Raw genomic sequence first — 19247 nt, forward strand, 5'->3', positions numbered from 1 at the left:
TTGTCTCCTCCTGATCCCATCTTGTTTGATTTTTTCCTTACCAACCCCCCCCCCCACTCTGCCTCTCACATTCCTCATATCAGGAAGATCATATGATAATTGTCTTTCTGATTCACTTATTGGCTCAGCATAATACCCTCGGGTTCCATCCAGGTCGTTGCAAATGGCCAGATTTCATTTCTTTTGATGGCTGCATAGTATTCCATTGTATATATATACAGCACATCTTCTTTATCTATTCATCTGTTGATGAACATCTAGGTTCTTTCCATAGTTTGGCTGTTGTAGACATTGCTGCTATAAACATTCCAGGATGCCTGTCCTTCTAAGAAGTGGGTTAGCCCAGCTTTTGAAGAATGTATTTCAGAGACCAAAACCCAAACAAAACCAAATCCAAGCTTGACTGGCGCTTTCAGTATCTCTTTTTCTCAGTCTTTGTTTCCCTAGGCCTACACTTTTTAATTTCTCCTTGTGTTTCTCATTTTGCAGTCCTTTCCCAGTTTTATGGTCTTTTTCTTTTAAGTGGAAGTTGTTTTTATACCCCTGATGATTGTCTTATTTGATTGATTCCATATCCCTATATGAATGAATGGTCAGTGGGGCTGGGGCTTGTGTCAGGACTGAGGTGTATGAGAAGTGCATATGCCTGTGTATGCGTGTGGCGGGGGGGGGCTATGTGTGCTCGTGTGTATGTATATATGTGTGTCTCTGTGTGTGTACCAAACGGGTGTGAGGAGGTGTGGATGGTGGGTGGCGCCCCCTGATGGGAGGACTGGAGAACAGCGCCTCCTGGAGGGGTGTGGTGTGTGTGTGTGTGACAACGAATGGGAGTAATTGTGTGTGTGTGTGTGTGTGTGTGTGTGTGATTCTGTCGTATGTATCTGTGTATGGTGTGCGTGTATGTGGGTCTCTGTGTGTGACTGTATGTGTGCAGTGTGTGTGAGGTGTGTGTATGTGGGGTGTGGGTGTGCGCATGTGTGTGTGTACACACAAACATGGGCCTGTGTGGCTGGCGCTGATTTTCCCACACATCCTTCCAGAGCTGTGACAGTCACAGGCATAGAGATGTCAGATGACTGTGGTTTCCCCTGCTGAGCTGAAGAGCTGTATTCAGGGCTGTCTGTGTCTTGAATAGAGTATGTATGAATACTCTGGCTGACAGTATCAAATTCCAGATTTCTCATGTTCTGTACAAAGCAGAGAGGTTTTTTGATGCTACATTATTTATCAGCATGAAAATTGCTCCCCAGGAGCAGAATAATCTTGAGGGGAGCAGAGACTTGGGCTCACATTCCTCTTTTGCCATCAGCAACGTCACCGAGCTCGGGCTTCTCTCCCTTCCTCCCTCCCTCTTTTCTTCCTCTCCCCCATACTTTTCCCCTTCACGCATTTGAAAACCCTCTATGGAAGCTGAATCATGGGGTTTCCTTTTTTGGTCATACTTGAGCTTTCCTCCACTTTCGTCAGGCAGAGGCTGGGGATGTGTGAAACAAATCAGTGCCTTGCATTATGCTGTTTATAATGTCCCTGCTCTGTATGTCGATTTCAGAGAGAATAAGCAGTTCCTTTGGCCTGCCTGGCCCATGCTGAGAGGCACTCAGTAGATGGTTTTGAAAGAGTTAATTTTATTCAAGTGTAGATACTAAAGATAATTCTGAATATCTTATTTGAGGGGCAGGAAATCAACCCCCATAGGGAGAAAAGACAGATTCCAGCATGAGGACACTTTAATAATATCTGAGCGTTAGGGAGTTTCTTTAAATGTGGCCCTTGGTGGTGCTGGTGAGGGAGAATGAATCCTGGGAACATCTGAGGCCAATTTTTACCAAGCAGATGTATCAGGAGTCCTGGAATGAGGCTGAAGAATGTTACCACACAGACTCCTCGTATCCTTTCCTGGCATCCACCAGCCTGGGAAATATGTCTACCAGCTGTCATTACTTGAGGCTTACAGAGCTTCTTAAATAAAGGGATTATTGAACCAAGAGGCCAATGACTAATGAAAATGCCCATCAAGTTGGCTAATCCCAGTGCAGAGTCACATTTGTGCACATACTGTCTGCTGACATCACTCTAGGATTCCTGCTGAATACACTGCAGTTACCATGGTAAAGGCCATCTCTCCTACAGGTGGCTCCTGTGGGCAGCTTTCAGCATGTCTCCCTCCCTCTGGTTGCTGGATTTTCTTCCGAATCCTGTCAGAGGGCCCAGGTTTGATACAGGAAACAGGAGAGATAGTGGTGACCAAGTTTAGAGAGGTTGTCAGGAGACGTAAGTTGGATGGGCTTGGGTTATGTGCCTTTTGCAGAACCAAATGTGGGTGGGCTGTGGTGGTGGGGGGGGCGGTCAGGGGACTGGCTGTGGAATGTGGTGTTTAGTCAGGCCTGACTCACTCTCCCACTCCTGCGTCAGGAGCGGGAGACCCAAACCACAGGCCCTGAGCGTGGGAGGGAGTGGCTGCTCAAAGAAAATGGGACTTTTGCTCAGAGAATGGGTTCATGAGTCTAGGCAGATAGTACAGGTGTCATCTCGGGGCACTGTTGTGAGGTTGGTACTGGATGTAGTGGGCTCCCGGGTCCTGTTGAGGTAGTTCAGAATATTTCGAATGAAAGGAAATGGTAAGTGCAATTCAGTCCACAAATACCATTTTGTGGAGGAAATATGGAATTTGCTGTTGATCAAAAAGCTTTTTTGTCTTTAGTTTGGAAGTTAGAGACCTATACCCTGTGTAGAGAGGGAGGGTCTGCAATGTGGCTGTTTTGCAGTGGAGAGTACACAGAGGCTGTACCTCCTTTACCCCTCCCCCACCCCCAAGTTTCTAATTTGGCAGGTTCAGAGTGGGTCTTGAGAATTTGCATTGCTAATTCCCAGGCAGTGCTGATGCTGCTGGTCCCAGGACCGGGAGGAACTACTGATTTAAGGCAAAGGACTTAAACACTCCCATTTACCAAAGAAAGAAGGAAAGGGAGTCAGCCACTGGTTCAATAAATACATTAATGGATGTTCAGACTTCCTTTAGCAATCAAATGTGTTCAAAGAAAACCAACAATGTCATTTCCAGCCAATTGCCATTATTTCAGATGCACTGTTGGTTAAGGTTGAGGGACAAGGCTATCTCATACACCGTCATTTAAAAAGGTTAATTAGTGCAGCCTTTCTGGAGGGCTGTTTTGCTATATTCATCCAAATATTAAAATGTGTTTTGACACTACAGTCCCATATCTAGGGTTTTAACTATTAAGAAATCATTGTCTCTGTGTGAAAAAATACATGTGTGGCATTGTTTGTCACAGTTGCACTTATAATGAGGAACAGTAAACCCCCTGAAAATCCCTCCATGGGGAACAAATGGTGTAAAAGTTGGTAGACAGGGAAGGCTTGCTGCTGCAACTGAGGGAGAGAGCAGAACATGGGCTCAACGGGGTCAGGAAGGGCACTGGTTTCATAACCCAGTCCCCACTTCCTCCCCTGGGGAGTGGAGTTCCAGCTGCAAAGTGGAGAAGTTAGGGATTAAGTCCTCACCTCTAGCACAGGGTGGTATGATATTTAAATCACAATGTGTAAAAGTGTCTGTCTGTCTGCCTGTCTGTCTATCCATGCTTGTAAGTACATGCTTGTGTATTTTTTTTTTAAGATTTTATTTATTTATTTGACAGAGAGAAATCACAAGTAGATGGAGAGGCAGGCAGAGAGAGAGAGAAGCAGGCTCCCTGCTGAGCAGAGAGCCCGATGCGGGACTCGATCCCAGGACCCTGAGATCATGACCTGAGCCGAAGGCAGCGGCTTAACCCACTGAGCCACCCAGGCGCCCCATGCTTGTGTATTTTTAAGAGGAGTATTTGGAAGTTTGTGTCTATTCATTCAGTCGTCAAGTATTATCCGCAGACAGAGCAAGGTAGACAAGATGCTTTGTGTTCATGGAGCCACTTCTAGTCGGGAATGACAGAGAATAATTAGAAAAATAGAAATAATTTGACGCCATATGTGCCTTGAAAAAGCTAAGAACAGGGTATATTGTTCACCAACATTTTAACGGTGGTGGTTTATCAAAAGCACAATTATGGGTGAGTTTATCTTCCATCTTTGTTTTTTTGTGTGTCATCAAAAACTCACCTTTTTAAGACCATGTTCCGGCAGGCCCCCCACCATCCCCCTGGAAATCTGTGCCTTTCCTGCTCCACCAACAATATCTGGACAGTTCAGCCCCTCACTCGCTTTGCTTTGGCTACACTTATCTGAAGCAGAGGCTCCTTTTTCATCTGCCAGGACGCTGTTACCCTGACACTTCCCACATCCATCCCTTGGACCTCAGCCTGTTCCCTCCCTGATTTATTTCCACTAACCCCCCACTCCCCTTGGCCTTGACCTTGGCCCCTGTGCTGTTCTGATAAAGCACACTTCACAGTTTGTAAGTTACATATTTATTTCTTTGCTTCCTAAACTCACTAATGCCTAAACTCATGTGGGCAAGGACTGGACTTGTTTTGTCATTTGTAAACTCTGTGGAGTGATTGAATGAAATAATGAGCATATGTATTATTTTCCCTTAAAGGTATTTAAAATACTTTTTAGACAAAGCACAATGTTATTTGTATAAAGAAATTCTTGGGGCACCTGGGTGGCTCAGTCGCTAAGCATCTGCCTTCGGTTCAGGTCATGATCATGACCCCAGGGTCCTGGGATCAAGCACTGGGCTCCCTGTTCTGCGGGAAGCCTGCTTTTCTGTCTCCCACTCCCTCTGCTTGTGTTCCCTCTCTCACTGTGTCTCTCTCTGTCAAATAAATAAATAAAATCTTAAAAAAAAATTCTTTGTTTTATAAAACAGTTCAAGTTGCTTTTGAGGGTGACATGATGGGCTCGATGCTAGTCATGGAACTACTTAAAAAAAATAAAATGAGGCGATTGTTGTGGGGGTGGGGCATGGAGTTTTATCTCTATTCCATATACCAAGTGTGTATATCTGTTAGGGATGGGGAGAAAGCCTAGAATTTATACTTTCCGCCAGAAAGATGTAAGTCCCAGTCACGCAAACGTTGGTGCCTGACCGCACTTTGGGCAATCTCTAATGCCTCAGGGACTCAGGTGACCATCTGGAAACAAGGATATTCAGCTCAGTGACTTTGGCAAAGGTCCTTTCCATTTAAAACTTCTGTAGTTCTGTGAGATCTTGGGCAGATGATTAGGTTTAGAGTCACTGACTTATTATCTGTTCAGAAAATGATTTGAAGCAAATACATTCTACTCAGTAGTTATCTGTGCCTTGGCAAAAGGAAGTAGAAAATCCATACAGTCTTACCACATCTTACATGATGAGGTACTGAGAAGAACAGTAAGGATGACCAGACTTATGGCACTTCTGTAAGATAATACAACAAAATGACTGACTGACTATGAGTCTGCATGAAAACAGTTTCTAAAAAAATATGTTATGGGTGAGTACCGGAAATAACTCCGGTTGGAGTTCAAGCCAAAGAACAACAGTGATTAATTTCTTTATAAAATGTGGGTCAATTATGATTTCAGCCTTTGAATTGGCAAAATACTCATATTTATTATATAGTAGTTCTGGATTTGTCATATCATTTCCAAGAAATACTCAAGAAGAATTCAAGCAGAGACTATATCCTTCATACAATATCCAAATCCATTCTGCCTGGAAGACCGAGTGTTGACTTCCATTTCCCTTTAGCTTTTCATCCACACCTGTCATGTTTAAAGACATGACTCCCTAATTTCCGGAAAGATGGTATTACAACTCAGATCATCACGGGAGAGGGAAGGATGGGCCCAGTCTTGTATTCAGGGTAGTTCGACCACCTCATCCACATGGCAGGCTCAAGTCTCACGGCTGGTCAATTTTCTGGCTTTAAGAAAAAAAGACACCACTGTGATATAGGATGCATTTTGGAAAGAACCCAAATGTCATCTTTCTCACAATGATGTGGAATGACATTGAAGGCAGGTTCTTCCCACATTGCCATCTAAGGGAATTGAAGATGCTAAACACCCCAAAACAAGTTGTATTGTAAGGAGGAGGTGAGGTTGCTTATCACCAGGAGACTCAGTAGGGAGTAGCACAAAGATGGCCTTCTATTCCTTTTATATAACAGGTCTCAGGTGTGTTGGTCTAGGGCAGCAGGCCACTCTGGTCCAGATGTCAGTCCAGAAGTCAGGCGTGGCTCCATCTGTCTGTTCTGCCATCTCCCAAGTGTGGTCCTCGTCCACACAGTAGAAGCTGGTTCAGCACCAGCCCACAACACGGGGCAAGCACAGCAGTTTTCTTTTTAAGGACATCACCCAAAGTCATACTTGCCACCTGGCTCACTTCTCCCGGGCCAGAACTAAGTCACAAGACCACTCCTGCCTGCAGAAAGGGCAGGGAAATGTGGCCTCTGCTCGGTGGCCATGTGCCCAGTGGAAACTCAGGGGGCTCTTTTACCAGAAGAAATAAGGAAATAATGGCTGTGGGAGGAAGTTAGACGCTGCTGGCATGGCTGTGGAAGTCCAAAGGATAAGGGTGCAGAAGGTGCATGATGCTAGAGAAGTATTACAGGTTTGTTTTTTTTTTTTAAATTAACATTTAATGTGTTATTAGCCCCAGGGGTACAGGTCTGTGAATCACCAGGTTTACACACTTCATAGCACTCATCATAGCACATGCCCTCCCCAGTGTCCATAACCCCACCACCCTCTCCCCACCCCCTTTCCCCTGAGTATTACAGATTTACTTTTTATCATAATTAAAATGTGTGTGTGTGTGTATTTACACTTGTACAGAAGCAATAGAACCATGAGTTAGGTTTCACGCATTGTATAGAAGATAACTTTTGACCCCTTTATCAAACTTCCAAAAGTTAAAATTTTTCAATGCCTTTTGGAAGCTACAGGAGGGCAATGTGATTCCTTCCTTCAATAGATGAATATTTTCACTTACCAAGTTGAGGCTTTGCTGGACTCTCCAGAGACACAAGGCTTTCTTTCACCCTCTGGGCAGAGTTGAATTTACCATGATTTAATGCAGCTTAAATAATGATTTAATGATTTAATGCAGCTTAAACTTCAGGACCCCTCACTTGGGTAGGTCCCCTGCAGGGTCTCCAGAAGGGCCCTCGCATTGTATTCACAAGGTCCTTTTGTATTTTTCTTAAAAAGAGCTCCCCGGATTCTTAAGCTTCCTGCTGCACAGAACCGGGCCTTGGCAACACTATCCACCACGGAGCCCTACCACTGTTCCCACTTTTTCCCAGATGGGAAAATGCCCCGACCTAGCACCATAGTTCTCCTTTACCTACCAGAGATAAACCCCTTCCCCTTTACCCACTAGAGATAAACCCCCAGTGGATGCCTAAACTCACCCCAGTGGGTTCCTAAACCACAGATAGTCCCAAACCCTATATATACTATGTTTTTTTCCTATACATACCTATGACTTGGTTTAATTTATCAATTAGGTGCAGTAAGACATTAGCAATGATAATTAACCATAAAATAAGTTATTATAATACCATACTGTAATGGAAGTTATATGAATGCGGTCTTTCAAAATGTCTTATTGTACTACACTCACCCTTTTTCTTGTGATGATGTGAGATGACAAAATGCCTTTGTGATGAAAAGAAGCAAGGTGAATGACGTCCACCTTGGGACCCAGCGTAAGGCCGCTACTGACCTTCTAACAGTGTCTAAGGAGAATCTTCTGCATCTAGACCCTGGCTGACCGCAGGTAACTGTCAGATCAGGGGGGACTCCTGGAGTCCGGTGTACCTCATCAACATGGTTTCTTGAAAGGAAAGTACCCCAAAAGGAGAGCACCCCAAAGAGACACATGTTAAAACAAATGCTTTTGCCCCTCCCACATAAAGTGCACTTTTGATATCCTGGCCCACTTTGGTGTGTCCTTGAGGACGCTCAGGTGTGTCAGTGGGCAGTCCCTGGGGAAGATCTCCTTTTTGATGGCACCTTGGCTCCCCAGGCAAACGCCTCCTTATAATGAGGGTGTCACTTAGATTAGACCCACAGATTGCCCACTAGTACCGGTGTCTGCACTGTGCTGTGTGTCTCCCAAACTTGTACAGAAGCCTTGTGTTCATCTCCGGCAGGTTTGTGTTCTCCTTGTAAGGGCCCTTCTGGTAGAACTTCCCTCAGAAATTAATCTTTAATCGGCCTAAGGCATTATTTCTGGAGTGGAACTTGATGGTATATGGGGTTGAGGTGGGGAGAGATGGGTGCAAATACACACACACACACACACACACACACACACAGTTTTGCATATAATTTCAGAGAGGTCACAATCTTCTGAAACCCCTCTTGCTAAGCCCCTACTCTAGACATTGAAAATGTAGTCAACTTGACCTTTTTTTTTTTAAAGGTCATACTAATACCTTCCTTATAATAATACCCTCCAATTCTGTGGGACCAGAGGTAGGGATTAGAGGAGATAATTCATGTAAAGAGCACTTAGATTAGTGTCTGACACATAGCAAGCAGTTATAATTGCTAATTTCTGCTGGGGTTTTGATGATCTTCATGATTTTCATGAGTTCCTTGGGTAATAACAATATTAGCTCTTGGTTGCTATTATTTTCCCCAGCCTGTCTTTTGCCTTTTAATTTGAAGGCAAACATTTAGTAGCTTTACTCTTCTTCTGTAGCCAAATCTGTAATCTTTATTTTGAGTGTGATTTCGTTAATTACTTGAAAGATTGGGCAGTCATCCTTCTGACGGAGCTTGGACAGATTCTGTTGTTTCTGGATTGTTTTCTCCCTGTGGTGTGATTTTTATTATTTAGCATTCTAACCCATCTGGAATTTATCTTGGTATACACTCTGGGGTAGAGGTTTAACTTGATCTTTTTCTCCATTGCCAACCACTTATTCCCCAACCACTTATTAAATAATCTTCTCCTCCCCACTGTATTACAACATCATCTTTATCATATAATATATTCACATATTTTGTGTCTTTTTCTTGGCTTTCCATTCTGTTTCACAGAGCAAGGATATGCCTATTTTGTCATCAATGTGTCTTAATATCGTGTGGACCTAATCCCCTTCTTGACTCTCTCTTTTTTTTAAAAGAATTTAAAATATGCTCACCTGTTTATTTTTTAAATAAACTTTTGGAAAATATCGACAAATCCCAAGAAAAAAAATCCTAGGAATTTTGATTGAAATTGCATTAGATTTTTTTTTTTTTTTTTTTGCATTAGAATTGGGTAGTATTGCCATCTTAAATTTAGTTTTACCAATTTGGAACATTGTAATGTCCTTCCGTTTATTTAGCTAGTTGGTTAGCTTATATTAGGAATGCAAATGAGCAATGTGTTAACATTTGGAGTTTAAAAAAAATTTTTAACATACTTAAAAAAGAGAGGTTTCCCTTCTCCCCACTTCATACGGTAACAGAGAAGTAAAAGGACATATTTTCCTTCACTTTTCACACACATGTGGTTTCAGAACCCAAATATGGCAGTTGAACTTTTGCTCTAAAAAGATAAAGGCTGGAAGTAGCAGAAGGCTGCATGCCCTGTCACGGAGTTTGCTACTTACTTTCCCATCTTTTTCTCTTAGAAACTGTGATTATCAGTCACAAAGAATTACTGTCATGCAATTCCCGCCAAGTGCGGATTTAGGTAGAGTGGGTATCCCAATTATCTTGGAATTTGTGGTTTTATTCTTTCTCTGGGTGGATACTCCTCCCACAAGTCCTCCTCCCTAACCAACACCACCCCACAAGCTCTGCTGTCCTTTCCAACTGTCATCCCAATCTGTTATCGTCCGACTTCTTAGTGACAGTATTTCATCAATTGAAAATGGAGACATGTATTTACAAGTAGAATGGGTAGAATATTTGCTATCAAGGTGATATCAGAAAACCTGGGTCACGGGGTCAGTATTGCTCTAGTGTTCCAGGTGTATTATTTGGGGAGACTTATTTTGGAGGTAGGATCGAGGAGAGGGAATGAAATGGCTACAGGAGAAGTAGTCGTATTCTATTTCAATTTCCTAAATTCCTTCATCCTCTTTAACTCAAGTCTCAGCGTCTACCTACTCTCTAACCATGAGGTAATGTAGATCTCTCAAATTTGGAATAATATTCATTATTAGAAACTTCAACTTGTAAACAATTGAGCAAGGGTTCCAGATGGTTTTCTTGTCTGAGGCTTAACATGTTAAGCTGCCTGATTCAGAGGGCCCACTTTTCTTAATGCCTAATCTGCTGAAAAGGAATATAAGATCAATAGAAGAATACAGGGGCGGCCTGGGTGGCTCAGTCAGTTAAAAATCTGCCTTTGGCTCATGTCATGATCCCAGTGTCCTGGGATCGAGACCCACACTGGGCTCCCTGTTTGGCAGTGAGTCTGTTTCTTCCTCTCCCTCTGCCCCTCTACCTGTTTGTGCACTCTCTCTCTCAAATAAATAAAAAAAGATCTTTAAGAAAAATAGAGCACAAGGTGTGTTAAATCAATAACAATAATTTTACAAGATGGTCTACCTATTTAACAGGCTCTGTAATTTCAATAATGCTGTTTAGCCAGAAAAACCACTTGTATCTCCTGGAATAGAAAATATTTCTAAATGTAAAGATAGTTCAGTGCTTTAATTGGATCTTTTGTGTTTATTTTTGGCTTGTTTTCAACTTTGGATTTGTGGTTGTTGGTGGGAAGAATTAGGAATAATATTGGGGTTATTTTCCTCACTTAGAATGAACAGACTGACCTGTCTCTGTTTCTGTCCTTCATACTCAACAACTCTTTGGCTAATACTTCTACATCCCAGGGTAGAGCTAAACTGAACTTTCTCATAAAGCCAATAAACATACAGTCATGCTGTCTGACGGGGATGGGAGAGAACTTCATAAGAAGTTTAAGAACCGGCTTCTTAAATGACACTAGGTCCGTGTAAACATCACAGAATAGATTTATTTTTTTCCCCCACCTCCACTGAAAGCTGACACAGTATAACTCTGCTACATGGCAGTTCTGCTATAAGTCTGATTGTGACCTAGGCAGAATGGCATACTTTCTGGGAAAGTCAAACTTTACTTTTGTGATACAAAACAGAATAGATCAGAGGGTCGACCTGACAGGAATTATTCACCAAAGCAAAGCCTTGACAAGGGTCTCTGGGCAGGCCCTTGGTGGGAAGCTTGGCCAAGTCTCTAAAGATGCAATCTAAATCTTTTAATTTTAATCTTTCTGGAGCTCTAAAAGAGTATTAACCATGGACATAAATCTGGCTCTTCTCTTAAAAAATTAGAAAGGAAGTTCTCTTTGTGGTATAATTTTCAGTGAAAATGCATCATATAAATTCTGATTTGGGTGTGTTTGGGTAGTGGAGGAAAGATTGTAATTCTACAGATGATTGTAGCCTGTAAGTAAGAATACAATCTGATCTTGCAAGTTTCAGAATGTAACGTTAACATATTTGAATATGTCAGATGCTCTTGTTTGCCATGTTGTCTTGTGCAGACATCAGCACAGTTGTTGCCTGGTTAGACTGAGGTCAGTCTGGAAAGCAGGACTCCTGCTGGCATTGGGGGTGGAGGGGAGATAGGTATTCTTGGCTGCGGCTTTCATGCCAGGTGAGCAGGAAGCAGGGACTGCAGCAGTGGTATATTGAGAGGAGTGTCCAGCTGACGGAATGGCAGGCTACCCAGTGGCTGCAAGGACATTCTGCTTTCTTACAGTGTGATAATGCACCAAAGGTACTGACAGACTAGCCTTCTAGATTCAGCTCTGGCGGCAGTTAGCTGTAAGACGTTAGGCAGGTGGTTGCCCTTTCTGCTTCAGCTACCTCACCTGCAAACTGAGAATGAGAAGACCTGCCCCACTACCGGAGAGAATGATTATAAGGATCAGATGCAACTTTATTGATATAAAGTACTGTCAAGTCATTATGTCTTGGGGACCTTGCAAGGACCTCTAGTGAGTAAGGAGAGAGCATTCAAGGATCAGGTTGATGGAGTAACCGGGTGCGGGGAATTCCCCACCATGTCTTGGAACCCTCATCCCATGAGCAGATGGCTCTCAAAAAGAAGGGTTGGGGAGTGGGGGGCGTTCTGCAGGCGTTCCACTGAGGCACATCGACTGAGTTGCTGTTCTCCAGGCCAGTAATTTGCCTACTTGCTTCAAAGCTGCCCAGCCACTTTGGTGATATCATCCATCTGGCATGTAATCTTAGTTGAATTCGATGTATCTCTTGCTCACCAGATTCCTAGATTGTGAGAGAAGACGGATACATTGACGGGTTTGTCTACCTGCCTGCCTGACCTTCCGGTTTTCTCTGTGGCTACTTCAGCCCCGATGCTCTCTTACCATCCTGGCCCTCCCCTCCTCCCCTACCTCCTCCACTCCCATCATCTCAAGAGCAGATGCTTTCTCGTTTTACTGGCTGTGGGAAACTCGGTTGCCTTAGCAGTAGGTTTTCCTGTCCTTCCCCTGTAAAAGTGTTTGCATCATGCTTGGATTGCTTACAGCTCTGATGCTTCCTGAACAAGTGGAGTGAAAGCTAAGGACACAAATTCCGATTTTGCTTCTTTACCCTCTGGAGCAGGGGCCGTCTGCTTTCTCTAGGTGGTTTGGGGCAGGGAAATGCAGTTCTCTGGGTCTCCCAGTCTTGATTCTTCCCCTCCCATCCCCCAGGTTGTTACCAGAATATTCTTTCTAAATGGAAATGTTACTTACTTGCTCAAAGCCTGATGACTCCCCTCTGTCCATCTAGGTTCCCTGGGCCACCAGGCACACTGATGGCTTTGTTTTGATCCAGCACCATGTTGGCCTCCTCAAGGTTTCAAACGATTTAAATTAGTAAGAACATTAAACATTGGAAGATGTCTTATGAAATCCACAATCTGAGTTTCTCTTGGAAGATGGTTAAATGGCAATGCTGGGCATCAGGAACTGGGTAGGGCTGCCCCTTTGCCACAGCAGGCTTCTCCAGATGGCACAGCTATCGCCACGGCCTCATCACTGCCTTGCGTTATCTAGGGAGGTTCTGGTGTTTGCTCCCCCCACTACAGGATGAAGTTCAACTTGAGTTAAACTTTTTACCAGGTAAATGGGATCCATACCAATTAGGCTCCAACTACATCTGCCCCCAACGCCTACCCATTCCTACAGGCTTTACTAGAATAGCTGTGCTATGAAATGGTTAGTTGTTTGCCTGTTTGAGTTTGCTTACTCTTTCATTTTATTTTGTTATTTTTTTTAAAAGATTTTATTTATTTATTTGACAGACAGAGATCACAGGTAGGCAGAGAGAGAGGAAGGGAAGCAGGCTCCCTGCCAAGCAGAGAGCCTGGGCTTGATCCCACCCTGGGTTCATGACCTTAGCTGAAGGCAGAGGCTTTAACCCACTGAGCCACCCAGGCGCTCCTTGTTTTTTTTTTTTAACTATAGAGACCCATCTTGCAGATCCTTCTGGAACATCCATTATAGGCAAAGGATGTGCCTGGCTTGGCTACACCACAATTAAGGACTGTTTCAAAGGAGTTACATTTCAGATTTTCAGGGTGTGTTGATCCAAAGCTTCTGTGAAAGACAAGAAGCAGAGGAGGGAAGAGAACAGATGGGGCCCTTTCTGGGTTTTCGGTCATTTCCAAAACAAATACGTCTCGTTTGGTTATGTGGTCATGTGTTTGCAGCCATTCTGCTCTGTGATGCTGAGGACATAGCAGCAAAATGGTTTACCTTGGTTAGGATATCTATTTTCAAACATTTCCTGTTCTTTCCCAGAATGACAGGAAAATCGATATGTCAGTTAGCCTCATTACTTGAACTTCTAAACAATGAAATAAATGCAAACTATTGAGTACTTACTTCCTTTATTGTTGTTCACATTAAGTCCAGGAGCTTGTCGAGGAGCAGTGTTCAGCAACCTGGGCATTTGCTTCTCCAGTTTCAAGAAATTGCTGTATAGGTCCAGCTTTATCTTTCGGGGGCCATTACTTGCTCCAAGTTCTACTCTGTGCTAGTTCCAAAACTTGATTTCCCCTGGAGGAGTCAGGCTTTAGGAATTTATGTCATCCTAGCCAAATTCATAAGATCTACTACTAAACTAGAATATTCCTCTTCTGTTCATTTACTGAACCACCTACTAAGTATGTGGCCCTGTCCTAATATCTGGAGAAATAAAAATAAATCACAAATATAATGTGGTCCCTGCAATTTAAAAAGACTATGTTTTTATCATTGAAAATTTGGCAAAGAGAAAAGATGAACCAATGGTCCCTGCAATTTAAAAACTTATGGTACGGAAGTGAGAACAGCTATGTAAACAAATACGTTATATATCGTGTGTGAAGTGTAGGGTGACTTTACATCTTGGGGACATCCTGGTTTAAGCCTGCTGTCTGGTATAACTATTAATAATGCCCCCTTTCAAAACCATCTAAGGGCCACAATAAAGGTTTCTATTAACGTTTGGGGTATAGAGATGGTAGATGGGGGTAGAAATCAGCTTGTTTTTCCAGAGCAGACCCTTGAGCTGGGTCATGAAGGAAGTTTGGACAGTCAAAGTCCGGGAGCTCCAGGTGGGGAATAAGGGGGAGGGGAATGTGCAAAACTCTGCAGGCAAAAGGGAAATTGTTCCGGAAGCAGCAATTAGTCAGTCCAAGCTAGTTATTGTTTTCCAAATTTATCCCGTGGAAAAATTTCCCCAAGATACTTGGTAAAAATACAGATTACCAGGTCCTGCTGGTAATCTGGATTAGTATTTTTAAAGAAGCACCCCTAGATGATTCTGGGCTATATCAAAAGTTCAGAACCAATTCTATACTGTTTATGGCAAGGAATACAAAGGGCTAGGAGTAAAGAGGAGCAGGAACAGCAAGACCAGAGCATAAGTCACCTGTCAGTTAGGTGGGGTGACCCCAGGTGGGAAAACCCTCAGAGGTAGAACCAGTTGGAAGACATTTACAGTAAACTTATGAAAAATGGATAGTGTGGGATCTATATGTTAGCTACAATGGGGATGCAGAGGATTGAAAAGATTTGAGAACTACTCAGGAAGAAGAAAGAACAGGATCCAGGTTATGCCAGTTACTGATTTATATTGGGTAATATGATTTCCAGGTTACAGAACACTTGTGTGAAATCCAGGAATCTAGGGAACCTTACCACCTGAGTGTTTAAATGGTGAGCCATAAACCTAAAAATACAAAAAATTGGATAATATTGTGATGTATTTCATGTGGACACGACGCAAAAAGAAAAAAAAAAGACTCCTGCTTGCTTCCCATTTTTGCCTCTAGAACAGCCATGACAGTTGTGTTTCTCTCTGGGAAGGAGCTGGGTGAATTCTAAAGCATCCTGACACCCCCAACCCTTTTATCTAGACTTCAGGCAAACCTCTGCCCTTCTGTTATGGTAAGACGACTTGCCATGGCTTATCTTGCCTTCTTTTTGCTTCTGTGTTTGTTATGGAATGTGTGATACAGTCATGACTCCTCGCCAGTGCCAACCCCTTTCAGGGGAGAGGGGCGGCCTCCTGCAGTTTCAGCATGACTTTGTTCCTAAATTCTGGAGCTGCTCTCTCTGTGAGAAGCTGAAGTCACCTCACAGTTTCACCGCAACTCTGGGAAATTCCAATAGTACAAGAAATGCCCTACCCAGGCCAGGAGATGGTGAAGCCTGGTGTTTGTGGTTTGTGGAGCCGGCTTCCTTGGTGCACTGGAAATTCTGAGGCGAGCGATCCCTATATGGAAAATGAAGAAAAGGCGAGGAGAGCTCTGCCATGTTCCTCAGCCTTCCAACATAAAGAGGGTTGTTATTTTGAAGGCGGCCTTCACAAGGCCTGCTGGCATACTTCTGAAGCAGCAGACGAAGTCAGAAATCAGAGGCTTAGAAGTTATGAAGAGAAAGCCTCAAAAAAGGAGAATGGGAAACCGACAGGCTATAATTTCACAGGGTAATTGAGCCTGAGACCTTTACCAGAGACCTGGCCCCAGAGCGCCCACGACTGCGGTGTGGGGAGGGACAAAACATCTACAGTCCCAGCGCTTGGCTACTCTTGTAGCGTTGCTGAGGAATTTCCAAATCCTGGGAGCGACAGGGTCGGAGGTGAAGAGGCTGAAATCTTCCACGCTGTCAGTGTGAGGGAGACAGAGAAACCTCAGACAACAGCGGCCTCAAAGTTTGTGTGTGTGTGTCTGTGCGCGCGCGCGCGCGTGTGTGTTTTGAAATACGGGGCTTCACTTTTGTGCGGTTCAATGTTACAACGCCATTAAGTCACAGTAGCAAGACGAAAAAATAAGAAGGGAAGGAGGAAAAGTCCAGCGTGCGCGGACCCAGTAAAAGGATCTTCCCGGCTCCTGCAGCTGACAGGGCTGTTGGGGGCGCCTGGGTGCTCTGCCCGCCGGAGTCGCAGCCCCGCAGCCCCCTTCCCGCAGTCCGGGCGCGACCAGAGTGGCGCCGCGGCGGGGGGATCGGGCGGGCCCGCCGAGGACTTCAAAGGCCCGGCGCTGCCGCCGCCCCCGCCCGCGCGCGCTAATAGTACGGTCCAAGGGGGCGGCTCCTGGGGCGCGGCTCCCGCGGCAGCTGATGCGAGCCCCGCCGGCCGGGAGGCGGGAGCCAGAGACCCCGAGACCCGAGCCGCCCGGCGCCGCGGGCCGGGCCCTGAGGAGGCCCCAGGAGAGGCATCTTCCCCGCGGGAGTCGCCGGCGCGGGGGTGGCCGCGGCCGCACCGTTCGAGGAGGAGGACGAGGAGGAAGCGGCGTTGCCTGCCGGCCGAGAGGAAGCGCTCCACCCGGGCCCCCGACGGCGCTCGTTTAACCACATCCGCGCCTCCGCTGGAAACGCTTACAGGCGTCTGTCACCCGTTCCCTCCATTTTGAAAGGGAAAAAAGGCTCTCCCCCTTCCCCTACTCCTAGGAGCTGGAGCCAGAGGAGCCGCGCTCATGGCGTTCAGCCCTTGGCAGATCCTGTCCCCAGTGCAGTGGGCGAAATGGACCTGGTCCGCGGTGCGCGGCGGGGGCGCCGGAGAGGACGAGGCCGGAGGGCCAGAGGGCGACCCCGAGGAGGAGGACTCGCAAGCCGAGACCAAATCCTTGAGTTTCAGGCAAGTACACGCATCCCTGCCGAGATGCCGACGTGCTGCCCTCCATCCATCTGCGGCTCATTCTGTGTGCGTGTGTGTGGTCGCTCAGCCGCGTAACCATTATCATCGCAACGCTGCGTCCCTACCCGTAGCAGGGGCCCCGCTGTGCATTCGAAAGTTCAGGATGTTCTGTCCGGTGTTCCCTTTCCCCCGTTTCAGTATGAGCTCGATTCAGAACCTAACCCGGCATCTGCAGTCTTTCCGCATCCCGGTCTGCTTCAGTCACTTTCTCTCAAGCTTTGAGCCCCGCGCCCCCGCCCCTACACACACACAGTGTCACTGATCACACCCGTAGAACTTGGGGTCCCTCTCTGTGGGGAAGAAGTCGCTCCCAGGCCGTCCTGGTGTCCCTGTGTGTCCCGAAAATGCAGCCTTGGTAAAGAAGGTCGCGTGATGACAGGCCCCTGGCAGCTGGTGAGAAATGGTGGTCCTTGCTGAGCTGTCACCGAGTGACTGAGGAAGGCAGGTGACCGTGTTCTCAGCTTGGGGCCGAGTGAGTTCCAGACAGGTAGAGGCCTGCCTGAGAAAAAGGGATCGTGGCGAGAGCTGACTTAATTTTTAGGAGGAGGGGGCAATCTTAATTTTTTAAGCCTATGAGTGTAGGGGCTCTTGTTAGAAAAGGAGTCTGTTGAAAAGCGTTTTGGGGGGAATATCAGAAGAAAGGATGACCTCGGAAATAAATCGTGATGGAGAAAAGCTCCGGAGGATGGAGGAATATCAGGCAGACAGGATGCCAGGCAAAAGGCCCAGAAGGGCCCAGCAAGAAAACCCCATGGTGAGCTCCCACAGGCCAGTCCCTGCTGGGACTAGTGGGGTTGTAAAGTTAGGCAAAAATGCTGGACTCTGTCCATATGTAGACCGTAAAGGGTGTCGGAAATACCGTTGAAAGTGGTAATTCCTCATTTTTCCCCCTTGGCAGCTCGGATTCTGAAGGTAATTTTGAGACCCCTGAAGCTGAAACACCAATCAGATCGCCTCTCAAGGAATCCTGTGATTCATCCCTAGGATTGGCAGGACCAGGGGCCAAAACCCAAGGTAAAGAAAGACTTTCATTTTCTGCCTCTTTTGTTTAAAGTTTTGAAGATGTAAATGAGGAAAGGAGGAGTGTTAACTTCGGGCTATTTAAAAAGCTTTGGATTAAGTACTTACTAGGAAAGTTGTTTTAAAGCTCCTGGCTTTTTTGAAATGTTTTTGTTTGCTTTTTAGGAATGTGGTGGTCAGAGGCTTTCTTTTTAAGTAGTTTGTATATTTATATTTGCAAGATAAAATTATCATTATCAGATATTCCTGCTGCGCCCTTCCCCCCAGCCTCCCCTAAACCAAAAATATGTGTGGTAATGCAGAGGTGGAGGGAGGTATGTTTAAGTTGGCTTTGGCTATTTCTGAAGCTAAATCACTTTCTCCAGGGGTGTGTTGGCTGGGGACAAAATTTATAGGTAAGAGTTGATTTATTTAGATAGAAAGGAATCTTTAAAATTGTTCACCTTCCCCCTCATCTACACAGGAATGGTGGTGAGCTTCTCAGTCTACCTAAAAAAACCTGGCACAGAGATTGTCTCCTAGCCCCCTCAGAGCTCAACCTTGAGCCTGCCCTTCGTCTACAAAAGCTTCTGTTGTTCCATTTAATTAGTAGAAACCTTTCTTGTCACTCAGCCAGTTTCGAGTAAAATTTCACCTGTCCTGATAGAATCTGTTTATCCACTTAATAGAGTGCGCTGTGATTCAGCAGTGAAAAAGTCTTGCTGTCACTAAGCTAACATTATGGAGGGAGATGGACCTTTTAAAGGTCAAGCAAGATATTTATGTCAGCTTAAGTATTATGGAGAAAAATAAAGCAGTGGAAGGAGAATAGGGTGTATGGGGTGGGGATAGAGACGCTGAAGGGTAATTAGGCGGAGCCTTGCCAATAAGGGAACTTAAGCAGAGCCCTGAGGGGAGATTGAGGGAACAGTCTTGCAGATTCTTGGGGAGAGAACCCTTTCCGCAGAGTGAATGGTATCTGCAAAGGCCTGAAGCAGGACCATCCTGGGATGAGGCGAGGCCCGGTGGTGGGAGGGTTTTGAGGACCAGGAAGGAGGCTAGTGTGGCTTGAGTGGAGTGACGAGGGAGGGAACAGGAGGAGCTGAAGTTAGCCAGATAAAGGGAAGT

At 45.2% G+C, this 19247-nt stretch overlaps 1 protein-coding gene across 12 annotated transcripts in view; it reads left to right on the plus strand.

The window, feature by feature from the left end:
• Positions 1–19247, plus strand: part of TACC1 (transforming acidic coiled-coil containing protein 1) — a 112088-nt gene that overhangs the window by 37915 nt on the left and 54926 nt on the right. For 4 of the 12 annotated variants that reach the window (XM_059384297.1, XM_059384302.1, XM_059384303.1 and 1 more), the window contains exons 2-3: positions 16874–17060; positions 18019–18134. The exons of 1 other annotated variant lie outside the window; for it this stretch is intronic. In XM_059384297.1, the coding sequence (XP_059240280.1) occupies positions 16900–17060; positions 18019–18134 (277 nt within the window). In that variant the 5' untranslated portion in view covers positions 16874–16899. Of the gene's footprint in view, positions 1–16873; positions 17061–18018; positions 18135–19247 lie in introns of those variants that run through there. 7 more of the 12 variants (XM_059384305.1, XM_059384298.1, XM_059384300.1 and 4 more) reach the window with 3 other exon arrangements.

This window comes from Mustela nigripes, chromosome 18 (genome assembly GCF_022355385.1).
Source record: "Mustela nigripes isolate SB6536 chromosome 18, MUSNIG.SB6536, whole genome shotgun sequence".
In the NCBI taxonomy this organism is placed as follows: domain Eukaryota; kingdom Metazoa; phylum Chordata; class Mammalia; order Carnivora; family Mustelidae; genus Mustela; species Mustela nigripes.